Raw genomic sequence first — 12993 nt, 5'->3', positions numbered from 1 at the left:
GTAGCACCGTGTTCTTAGTAGCACCTTGTTCTTAGAAGCACCGTGTTCTTAGTAGCACCGTGTTCTTAGTAGCACCTTGTTCTTAGTAGCACCTTGTTCTTCGTAGCACCTTGTTCTTAGTAGCACCTTGTTCTTAGTAGCACCTTGTTCTTCGTAGCACCTTGTTCTTAGTAGCACCGTGTTCTCAGTAGCACCGTGTTCTCAGTAGCACCGTGTTCTTAGTAGCACCGTGTTCTTAGTAGCACCTTGTTCTTAGTAGCACCTTGTTTTTAGTAGCACCTTGTTTTTAGTAGCACCTTGTTTTTAGTAGCACCGTGTGCTTAGTAGCACCGTGTGCTTAGTAGCACCTTGTTCTTAGTAGCACCGTGTGCTTAGTAGCACCTTGTGCTTAGTAGCACCGTGTTCTTAGTAGCACCGTGTTCTTAGTAGCACCTTGTTCTTAGTAGCACCGTGTTCTCAGTAGCACCGTGTTCTTAGTAGCACCGTGTTCTTAGTAGCACCGTGTTCTCAGTAGCACCGTGTTCTTAGTAGCACCGTGTTATTTTGAAGAAATGTTAGTTCTGTGGTCACAGTGTCATAAATATGCCAACTTATATCTATTATGCTTGTGGATAAAAAATGTCAAATATATATCCACAATCATTCCTCTGAAGGACCACTCTATGGATTAAATATATTTCAACAACATCTATCATGATCATTATAGTATAGTATAGTATAGTATCAGCCAGTTGTGGGTTGTTGGTAGAGATCAAAAACTGTTATCAATACAGCTGCTGGAGCACCTATTGAGAAGCCTGTCTGTTTAGATCCGGGACTCTCGCTGTAACTACGAGGCTTTTATGACCTGTCTGTTTAGATCCGGGACTCTCGCTGTAACTACGAGGCTTTTATGACCTGTCTGTGTAGATCCGGGGCTCTGGCTGTAACTACGAGGCTTTTATGACCTGTCTGTGTAGATCCGGGACTCTCGCTGTAACTACGAGGCTTTTATGACCTGTCTGTGTAGATCCGGGGCTCTGGCTGTAACTACGAGGCTTTTATGACCTGTCTGTGTAGATCCGGGACTCTCGCTGTAACTACGAGGCTTTTATGACCTGTCTGTGTAGATCCGGGACTCTCGCTGTAACTAGGAGGCTTTTATGACCTGTCTGTGTAGATCCGGGACTCTCGCTGTAACTACGAGGCTTTTATGACCTGTCTGTGTAGATCCGGGACTCTCGCTGTAACTACGAGGCTTTTATGACCTGTCTGTGTAGATCTGGGGCTCTGGCATGTAACTACGAGGCTTTTATGACCTGTCTGTGTAGATCCGGGACTCTCGCTGTAACTACGAGGCTTTTATGACCTGTCTGTGTAGATCCGGGACTCTTGCTGTAACTACGAGGCTTTTATGACCTGTCTGTGTAGATCCGGGGCTCTGGCTGTAACTACGAGGCTTTTATGACCTGTCTGTGTAGATCCGGGACTCTCGCTGTAACTACGAGGCTTTTATGACCTGTCTGTGTAGATCCGGGGCTCTGGCATGTAACTACGAGGCTTTTATGACCTGTCTGTGTAGATCCGGGGCTCTGGCTGTAACTACGAGGCTTTTATGACCTGTCTATGTAGATCCGGGACTCGAGCTGTAACTACGAGGCTTTTATGACCTGTCTGTGTAGATCCGGGACTCGAGCTGTAACTACGAGGCTTTTATGAACATCTTGAAGCTGACAGACAGAGTGTCTGAACTGGAGGCTGTTAAAGACAAGGCCCTGGAGGAACTACAGTACCTACGATCACTGGACACTGCAGGAGACGGTACACACACACACGCACAGAGACACGCACAGAGACACGCACAGAGACACGCACAGAGACACGCACAGAGACACGCACAGAGACACGCACAGAGACACGCACAGAGACACGCACAGAGACACGCACAGAGACACGCACAGAGACACGCACAGAGACACGCACAGAGACACGCACAGAGACACGCACAGAGACTCGCACAGAGACTCACACAGAGACTCACACAGAGACTCGCACACTCACACAGAGACTCGCACACTCACTCACACAGAGACTCGCACACTCACTCACACAGAGACTCGCACACTCACACACACAGAGACTCGCACACTCACACACACAGAGACTCGCACACTCACACACAGAGACTCGCACACTCACACACACAGAGACTCGCACACTCACACACACAGAGACTCGCACACTCACACACACAGAGACTCGCACACTCACACACACAGAGACTCGCACACTCACACACACAGAGACTCGCACACTCACACACACAGAGACTCGCACACTCACACACACAGAGACTCGCACACTCACACACACAGAGACTCGCACACTCACACACACAGAGACTCGCACACTCACACACACAGAGACTCGCACACTCACACACACAGAGACTCGCACACTCGCACACACAGAGACACGCACACACGCAAACACAGACACGCACACACGCACACACGCAAACACAGACACGCACACACGCACACACGCAAACACAGACACGCACACACACGCACAGAGACACGCACACGCACAGAGACACGCACACTCACAAACGCACAGAGACACGCACACGCACAGAGACACGCACACTCACAAACGCACAGAGACACGCACACTCACACACAGACACGCACACTCACACAGACAGACTCGCACACTCACACACAGACACGCACACTCACACAGACAGACTCGCACACTCACACAGACAGACTCGCACACTCACACAGACAGACTCGCACACTCACACAGACAGACTCGCACACTCACACAGACAGACTCGCACACTCACACAGACAGACTCGCACACTCACACAGACAGACTCGCACACTCACACAGACAGACTCGCACACTCACACAGACAGACTCGCACACTCACACAGACAGACACGCACACTCACACAGACAGACTCGCACACTCACACAGACAGACTCGCACACACACAAGACACAGAGCGACATGCATGACCCTAAACTTAACAAAGTATACATAGAATCCTGAAAATCTAAAGTATTCATATTTTTCACTTAACTCTCCTCTCCATATCCCGCTCTCCCTATCCTCCTCCTTCCTCCATTTCTTTCTCTCTCTTGCTCTTCTCTCGCTCCCAGATATCAATGTAATAAAGAACCAGATCAACAGTCTGATGTTTGTGAAGAAGGTCTGTGAGACCAGGATACAGAGGCTACAGTCTGGGAAAGTACGACGTAGGAGTGAAAATGAGTTAACCGTAAACACCTACTAAACCCCGTCTCGTACTCTCTGTTTCACCTTTTCTCTCTCTGTTTCCATCTGTCTACTGTAGGAGGTGGATGCTCTGAAACTAGCGGCAAACTTGGGCAAGCTGTGCATCATACCACTGGAGCACATTCTGGTACACAACATCGCCCTGCAGTTCTTTATGGGTTAGTACCACGCACAACTCTGTCCTGACATGCAAGCAAGTAGAGTTATTTTGCCTGACAAGATGGCTACAAAGTAACAACCCACACCTGACCCTGACCTCTGACCTCTCCTACATGCTGGTGGCTGGGGCCCAGGTAGAGCTGCTGTTCTGGCTGACAGTGGAGGGCTACGGAGTAACAGCTGAGCCTGACCTCTAACCTTTGACCTCTCCCCTCTCCTATAGACTACATGCTGGTGGCTGGGGCACAGGCAGAGCTGTTCTTCTGGCTGACAGTGGAGGGCTACAGAGTAACAGCCCAGCAACAACTAGAGGTGATGGAGGGATGGCAGAAGGATGGAAAGAAGGGAGGAGACACTAAAGGACTGCTGAAAGCTGCAGCACTAGGAGTGTATGAGCAGTACTTATCTGATAAGGTAACACACACCGTCTCACACACACACACACACACACACACACACACACACACACACACACACACACACACACACACACACACACACACACACACACACACACACACACACACACACACAGTCTCATTCACACACACACACACACAGTCTCATTCACACACACACACACACAGTCTCATTCACACACACACACACACCGTCTCATTCACACACACACACACACCGTCTCATTCACACACACACCGTCTCATGCACACACACACACACCGTCTCATTCACACACACACACACACACACACACACACACACACACACACACACACACACACACACACACACACACACACACACACCGTCTCATTCACACACACACACACCGTCTCATTCACACACACACACCGTCTCATTCACACACACACACACACACACACACACACACCGTCTCATTCACACACACACACACACACACACACACCGTCTCATTCACACACACACACACACACACACCGTCTCATTCACACACACACACACACACACCGTCTCATTCACACACACACACACACACCGTCTCATTCACACACACACACACACACCGTCTCATTCACACACACACACACACCGTCTCATTCACACACACACACACACAGTCTCATTCACACACACACACACACACCGTCTCATTCACACACACACACACACACCGTCTCATTCACACACACACACACCGTCTCATTCACACACACACACACACACACCGTCTCATTCACACACACACACACACACACCGTCTCATTCACACACACACACACACACACACACACACACACACACCGTCTCATTCACACACACACACACACCGTCTCATTCACACACACACACACACACACACACACACACACACACACACACGTCTCATTCACACACACACACACATCGTCTCATTCACACACACACACACACACACACACACACACACACACACACATCGTCTCATTCACACACACACACACACACACACACACACACACATCGTCTCATTCACACACACACACACACACATCGTCTCATTCACACACACACACACACACATCGTCTCATTCACACACACACACACACACATCGTCTCATTCACACACACACACACACACATCGTCTCATTCACACACACACACACACATCGTCTCATTCACACACACACACACACATCGTCTCATTCACACACACACACACACACACACACACACACACACATCGTCTCATTCACACACACACACACACACACACACACACATCGTCTCATTCACACACACACACACACACACACACACACACACACACACACACACACACACGTCTCATTCACACACACACACACACACACACACACATCGTCTCATTCACACACACACACACACACACACACACATCGTCTCATTCACACACACACACACACACACACACATCGTCTCATTCACACACACACACACACACACACACACATCGTCTCATTCACACACACACACACACATCGTCTCATTCACACACACACACACACACACACACACGTCTCATTCACACACACACACACACACACACACACACGTCTCATTCACACACACACACACACACACACACACACACACACACACACACACACCGTCTCATTCACACACACACACACACACACACACACACACACACACACATCGTCTCATTCACACACACACACACACACACACACACACACACATCGTCTCATTCACACACACACACACACACACACACACACACACACACACACACACACACACGTCTCATTCACACACACACACACACACGTCTCATTCACACACACACACGTCTCACTCACACACACACACACACACACACAGTCTCTCTCACACACACACACACACACACACACACCGTCACACACACACAGTTTCACGACACACACACTTTTACTTAAAGGGATATTTCGGGATTTTAGCAATGAGGCCGTTGGTGCAATAGTCAGTATCAGATAGAACGTTGCGTCCCTGACCGCCTGTAGGGAAAACATGTGGTTACCTAGGTTACCCCATTAGCTCACAACAACTTTTGTCTACTTGTTTTAGTCAATTACAAAACTACATTTAAGAAAAGTACCACATGTTTAAAGATGACTTTTCAACATTGCCTGCTCCCGGGCTTTCTCACTACTTAGAAAAACGTTATTGTAGGGCTTCCCTCATGCCCCTTTTCATGACGATGCTAGCAGCCACTTGAGTGAGTGAGTGCTAGCTAGCTACCGACCACAACATTAAGCTCGCCAAGAACACAACAACACAAACAAACGGACTAAACAGCTACAAGTAATGAGTGGAGTAACAAAGGCCCTGTACTAAACAAGTTAAAAGTCTTACCTGTGATGAAATGTTTTCCACACACATAGCGACATGTAGACGACATGGATACTGGGTAGACGATGATGTCGGCTCTTTTACAATGGTGGTCAATAGGAAAGAATCTTTGTTTTCCACAATTTGTGGGCGTGGTCGAGGGAAATTCCTTATTATTAGGTAAATAGCAACATTTAGACGACATGGATACCGGGTTCCCCACATTTCTCACTCTACGTCGCTGAGTAGCCTGAAGCCACAGGGCTCTTCTCTCAGGCTTTATTTCCCTATGTGGGAGCGGTGCAAACCGCAGGTTGGCATTTTTGACCTGGTTACATGTATATTGAACAACACAGCTTATTTTCGGCATGTTTTGTTATTTCTGTATAATAAAAAATCAACTGCGTCGTTTTTCCTCTTTTACGTTGGGGGTCATTAGGAAAGAATTTAGTTTTTTTGTGGCCGCGGTCGAGGGAATTCCTTGTTATTATGTGAATACCGACTGGGACTATGGCTGGATGCCCATAGATGCCCATAGATGCCCATAGACTTCCAGCCATTGAGCTAATTTCTTTCAAAATGCACACAGAGACATAAAAATGGTACCCATGAGTTCATCTGACGCATTGGCAAAATCCTCAAGTATCACTTAAACACACTAATTTTCTTTCTCTCAGTTGTATAATCTCTCTCCCTCTCTCGCCAGGCGTCCCCCAGGGTGCAGGTAGATGAGGCGTCTGTTCTCCAACTGGGAGAGAAGCTGCAGAAGGACAGCGACCCCACGCCAGAGATATTCGACGACATCCAGACAAAGGTGGGTTTGTGTTTGAATGCTCTGTTTTTACCAGACTATCAACTGGAACAGCTACTGGAACCAGCATCTCTGAGATATTGGAGACCTTTGTACTCAATGTTTCATTGTCAATACAAATAGAGTATTCACGTGTTCTGACGTGCCCGTGTGTGTGTGTACCCGTGTGTGTATGTACCCGTGTGTGTGTGTATGTACCCGTGTGTGTGTGTATGTACCCGTGTGTGTGTGTATGTACCCGTGTGTGTGTGTGTGTATGTACCCGTGTGTGTGTGTGTATGTACCCGTGTGTGTGTGTGTGTGTATGTACCCGTGTGTGTGTATGTACCCGTGTGTGTGTGTATGTACCCGTGTGTGTGTGTATGTACCCGTGTGTGTGTATGTACCCGTGTGTGTATGTACCCGTGTGTGTGTGTATGTACCCGTGTGTGTGTGTATGTACCCGTGTGTGTGTGTATGTACCCGTGTGTGTGTGTATGTACCCGTGTGTGTGTGTATGTACCGTGTGTGTGTGTATGTACCGTGTGTGTGTGTGTGTGTGTGTATGTACCCGTGTGTGTGTGTGTGTGTGTGTGTGTGTGTGTGTGTGTACCCGTGTGTGTGTGTGTGTGTGTACCCGTGTGTGTGTGTGTGTGTGTGTGTACCCGTGTGTGTGTGTGTGTGTACCCGTGTGTGTGTGTACCCGTGTGTGTACCCGTGTGTGTGTGTACCCGTGTGTGTGTGTGTGTGTACCAGTGTGTGTGTGTGTGTGTGTGTGTGTGTGTGTACCCGTGTGTGTGTACCCGTGTGTGTGTACCCGTGTGTGTGTGTACCCGTGTGTGTGTACCCGTGTGTGTGTACCCGTGTGTGTGTGTGTGTACCCGTGTGTGTGTGTGTGTACCCGTGTGTGTGTGTACCCGTGTGTGTGTGTGTGTACCCGTGTGTGTGTGTACCCGTGTGTGTGTGTACCCGTGTGTGTGTGTGTATGGACCTGTGTGTGTGTGTGTGTGTGTGTGTGTGTTATGACGTGCCCGTGTGTGTGTGTGTCTTGCAGGTGTATGACATGATGCTTCGTGATGAGAGGTTCTACCCGTCGTTCAGACAGAGTCCTCTCTACATCAGGATGTTAGCGGAGCTGGACATGCTCAAAGAACCCTCCTATAGAGGATCAGATGACGGAGACGGAGGTAAGTTCATCTTCTGTCTCTGTCTCCGTTGTTAGCATAGCTTAACGGCAGGGTAGCCTAGTGGTTAGAGCGTTGGACTAGTAACCGAAAGGTTGCAAGTTCGAATCCCCGAGCTGACAAGGTACAAATCTGTCGTTCTGCCCCTGAACAGGCAGTTAACCCACTGTTCCTAGGCCGTCATTGAAAATAAGAATTTGTTCTTAACTGACTTGCCGAGTTAAATAAAGGTAAAATTTAAAAAAAAAACCCTGGGGTGTTACAATCAATTCCTGGAGGAGGGCCGAGTGTCTGTGGGTTTCCACTTCTCCCTTGTACTTGAATAATCAATTAAGGTCATTGATCAGTTAGGAGCTTCCCTCACCTGGTTGCCTAGATTTTAATTGGACAAAAACATGAACCCCCCCCCCCCCCCAGAAATTGAGATTGACACCATTCTCCATGACTGTGAAGAGCAACTGTTGTCCTATATCAATTCAAGGGGCTTCATTGGCATGGGTAACATTAAAAAAAAAAAACATGTTAACAATGCCAAAGCAAGTGAAATAGATTCTAAACAAAAGTGAAATAAACAATAAACATTACACTCACAAAAGAACAAAGACATTTGAAATGTCATGTCTATATACTGTCGTGGATATTCTACACATGAAACACTCGATGTCAAATCTTAAATGAATCATTCTTCATTATCAGGGCGCTTGAGAGGTTCTAACCAACTCAATGCACCAAGTACATCAGGAGCACTACCGGAGCAGTCCCGTTAGAGCACGTATATACTGGTCACAGACACGTTGCCTAGTGATGGTTCACAGGGTTGGTCTCCTATCTTTACTTATAGAACATATTCTGAGCGTTCTGCCAAGATGGTCCTAAGGAGGAGGTCATGACCCCCCCCCCCCCCTCTCTTCATATCTTTATCAAGCACAGGCAGAAACCAATAATTTATTATGACACGAAGACAAGATGAACATTTTCAAAGGCTGTCTCTTCACAAGATAACATTTTCCACCACAATAGTGTTGTAACAATGTGCAAATAGTTAAAGTACAAAAGGGAAAATAAATAAACATAAATATGGGTTGTAATTTACAATGGTGTTTGTTCTTCACTGGTTGCCCTTTTCTTGTGGGAACAGGTCACAAGTATTGCTGCTGTGATGGCACTCTGTGGTATTTCACCCAGTAGATATGGGAGTTTATAAAAATTGGGGTTGTTTTCAAATCCTTGTGTGTCTGTGTAATCTGAGGGAAATATGCGTCTCTAATATGGTCATACATTGGGCAGGAGGTTAGGACGTGCAGCTCAGTTTCCACCTCGTTTTGTGGGCAGTGTGCACATAGCCTGTCTTCTCTTGAGAGCCATGTCTTCCTACTGCGGCCTTTCTCAATAGCAAGGCTATGCTCACTGAGTCTGTACATAGTCAAAGCTTTCCTTAATTTTGAGTCAGTCACAGTGGTCAGGTATTCTGCCACTGTGTACTCTCTGTTTAGGGCCAAATAGCATTCTAGCTTGCTCAGTTTTTTGTTAATTCTTTCTAATGTGTCAAATAATTATCTTTTTGTTTTCTCATGATTTGGTTGGGTCTAATTGTGCTGCTGTCCTGGGGCTCTGTGGGGTCTGTTTGTGTTTGTGAACAGAGCCCCAGGACCAGCTTGCTTAGGGGACTCTTCTGTAGGTGATGGCTTTGTTATGGAAGGTTTGGGAATCACTTCCTTTTAGGTGGTTATAGAATTTAACATCTCTTTTCTGGATTTTGATAATTAGCGGGTATCGACCTAATTCTGCTCTGCATGCAATATTTGGTGTTTTATGTTGTACACACAGGATGTTTTTGCAGAATTCTACATACAGTCTCTCAATTTGGTGTTTGTCCCATTTTGTGAATTCTTGTTTGGTATCTTTAACTCCTTTCTTTTTTTTCTCTTCTCTTCCTCTTCAGAATCGTTCAACGGTTCTCCAACAGGAAGCATTAATCTGGTAAATCCTCGTTAGCCCCTGAGACACCAGTTGTCATTGACTACAGCCAGTCACTGTACTGTTACAACAGGTTTTGACCTGTTTTTTTACTGAACCCCTGCTGACGTTAACTACCCTGCTGTGGAGTTGTTAACATTTAACACACCAGTTAAGACTTTTATTTTTTATTTTTTTTATGGTTGACTTTTACTGCAGAGGTCACAGTAGCAGGCAGTATCGCTGCTGTTGATTGGCCGTTAGTCCAAAGATTGGCAGTATCTCTGGTTCTGATTGGTTGTTTCTCTCTCCTCTGTTTACAGTCTCTGGATGACCTGTCGAACTCCTGCCATGATGACAATATACAGCTACACGCCTTCATCTCTGATACAGGTGGACACACACACACACACACACACACACACGCACACACACACACACACCTGTGATATAATCTCCATTCAGATCAGTGTATTGTCTGTGGTGTAGTGTGATTTATTGTAAACTAGTGTGTTACTGAAAGTAAACCAGCCTTCCATGTTCTCTCACTTGCATGTGTGACTACTGACCATTAATGTGGTTTCACTCAGAGACGTGTGTGTGTGTGACTACTGACCACTAATGTGGTTTCACTCCGAGGTGTGTGTGTGACTACTGACCACTAATGTGGTTTCACTCCGAGGTGTGTGTGTGACTACTGACCACTAATGTGGTTTCACTCAGATGTGTGTGTGACTACTGACCACTAATGTGGTTTCACTCAGAGGTGTGTGTGTGTGACTACTGACCACTAATGTGGTTTCACTCAGAGATGTGTGTGTGACTACTGACCACTAATGTGGTTTCACTCAGAGATGTGTGTGTGACTGTAGTAGCTTTAAAAACCGTTCCCCCGTCAAAATGCCCTGCTGCTGTAAGGAGCCTGGAGGCGGCTTTGTCCCCTTGTACTACAAGAGGACAGTCAGTGAGTTCTGTTATCAATATTCAACAGTATCGGGGATGATAAAATGTCCAGCATCTTTTGATATTTTGATTGATTGATTGGGCTGGGCTGGGCTGGGCTGGGCTGGGCAGGGGAGGCAATTTAGATTTTACAGTGATGTGACAGGTCATTTTTATTTTTAGGGCCACACCTCCCCTGACTAGCCCCCTCCTCCACTCTGCATCGCCCTTCCACATCTGACTTCATCTCCTCACGTTAACCATCAGCTTGTATCACTTATCTCACCATCTCATGTTGCTGTTACTTTTTCTTTCACACAATCACTATTCCATCACCTTCACCATGTCTGTATTCCATTACCTTCACCATGTCTGTATTCCTTCACCATGTCTGTATTCCTTCACCATGTCTGTATTCCATTACCTTCACCATGTCTGTATTCCTTCACCATGTCTGTATTCCTTCACCATGTCTGTATTCCTTCACCATGTCTGTATTCCTTCACCATGTCTGTATTCCTTCACCATGTCTGTATTCCTTCACCATGTCTGTATTCCTTCACCATGTCTGTATTCCTTCACCATGTCTGTATTCCATCACCTTCACCATGTCTGTATTCCATCACCTTCACCATGTCTGTATTCCTTCACCATGTCTGTATTCCTTCACCATGTCTGTATTCCTTCACCATGTCTGTATGTCTGTATTCCTTCACCTTCACCATGTCTTCTGTTTTTCCTTTCTCTGCGTCACTACCCACGACACCCTCTGCCTCACTACCCACGGAACCCTCTGCCTCACTACCCACGGCACCCTCTGCCTCACTACCCACGGCACGCTCTGCCTCACTACCCACGACACCCTCTGCCTCACTACCCACGACACCCTCTGCCTCACTACCCACGACACCCTCTGCCTCACTACCCACGACACCCTCTGCGTCACCACCCACGACACCCTCTGCCTCACCACCCACGACACCCTCTGCCTCACTACCCACGGCACCCTCTGCCTCACCACCCACGACACCCTCTGCCCAACTACCCACGACACCCTCTGCCCAACTACCCACGACACCCTCTGCCCAACTACCCACGACACCCTCTGCCTCACTACCCACGACACCCTCTGCCTCACTACCCACGACACCCTCTGCCTCACCACCCACGACACCCTCTGCCTCACCACCCACGACACCCTCTGCCTCACCACCCACGACACCCTCTGCCTCACCACCCACGACACCCTCTGCCTCACCACCCATGGCATCCTCTTTTCGCATATGCCATATGCCCCATCCTATGTACTATCACTCCCCCTTCCTCAATCCCCCCCACCTCTCTTCACCCCTCCTGGGCTCCGTGTATCAGTATCTGATGCCTGTCTCCCCGGGGCTGGGTTGGGGTTGGGACTGCTGGGTGTTACAGGGGTGTGTAACGACCACGGCAAGACCTACGCCCTCTACGCCATCACTGTGTTGCGCCGTAACCACGACGGCAGCGAAGACTCCTGGAAGACCTACCGACGCTACTCTGACTTCCACGATTTCCACATGAGGATCACGGAGCAGGTGAAGGTAAATATGTGTGTGTGTGTGTGTGTTGGTGTGTGTGCTTATAGAAAAGGGCTTCTGACTACTAAGGTGTGTACATAGCCATGCCATATCTACGGCATCTTCTGTGCCAGCATGGGCCTGCACCATTGAGGGCGATCTCCATTTTAAAGTAGTGCATTTATTCTTCTGCTTCTATAAGTGCAGTTTGTGAACTGAAAATGATGACTACTGCCACCTACTGTGCTGGAGGGTAAATAGTCTGAACCGGGTTAAGTCAAAGCTGGGGATATACTGCCACCTGCAGTTATGGAATGTTTGCTCACA

The 12993-nt window shown here is 47.6% G+C and overlaps 1 protein-coding gene across 6 annotated transcripts in view; it reads left to right on the top strand.

Annotated features, from left to right (window-relative positions):
- LOC135549555 (sorting nexin-13-like) overlaps nt 1-12993 on the top strand; it is a 71421-nt gene that overhangs the window by 42676 nt on the left and 15752 nt on the right. For 5 of the 6 annotated variants that reach the window (XM_064979622.1, XM_064979620.1, XM_064979624.1 and 2 more), the window contains 9 exons: nt 1662-1800; nt 3152-3240; nt 3346-3445; nt 3670-3860; nt 6948-7055; nt 8086-8218; nt 10158-10195; nt 10495-10564; nt 12542-12690. In XM_064979622.1, coding sequence (XP_064835694.1) covers nt 1662-1800; nt 3152-3240; nt 3346-3445; nt 3670-3860; nt 6948-7055; nt 8086-8218; nt 10158-10195; nt 10495-10564; nt 12542-12690 — 1017 coding nt within the window. Of the gene's footprint in view, nt 1-1661; nt 1801-3151; nt 3241-3345; nt 3446-3669; nt 3861-6947; nt 7056-8085; nt 8219-10157; nt 10196-10494; nt 10565-12484; nt 12691-12993 lie in introns of all 6 variants that reach the window. The other variant, XM_064979626.1, reaches the window with a different exon arrangement.

The sequence above is a fragment of the Oncorhynchus masou genome, chromosome 12 (genome assembly GCF_036934945.1).
Source record: "Oncorhynchus masou masou isolate Uvic2021 chromosome 12, UVic_Omas_1.1, whole genome shotgun sequence".
NCBI classification, from domain to species: domain Eukaryota; kingdom Metazoa; phylum Chordata; class Actinopteri; order Salmoniformes; family Salmonidae; genus Oncorhynchus; species Oncorhynchus masou.
This window is presented reverse-complemented; position numbering and strand designations above follow the sequence as displayed.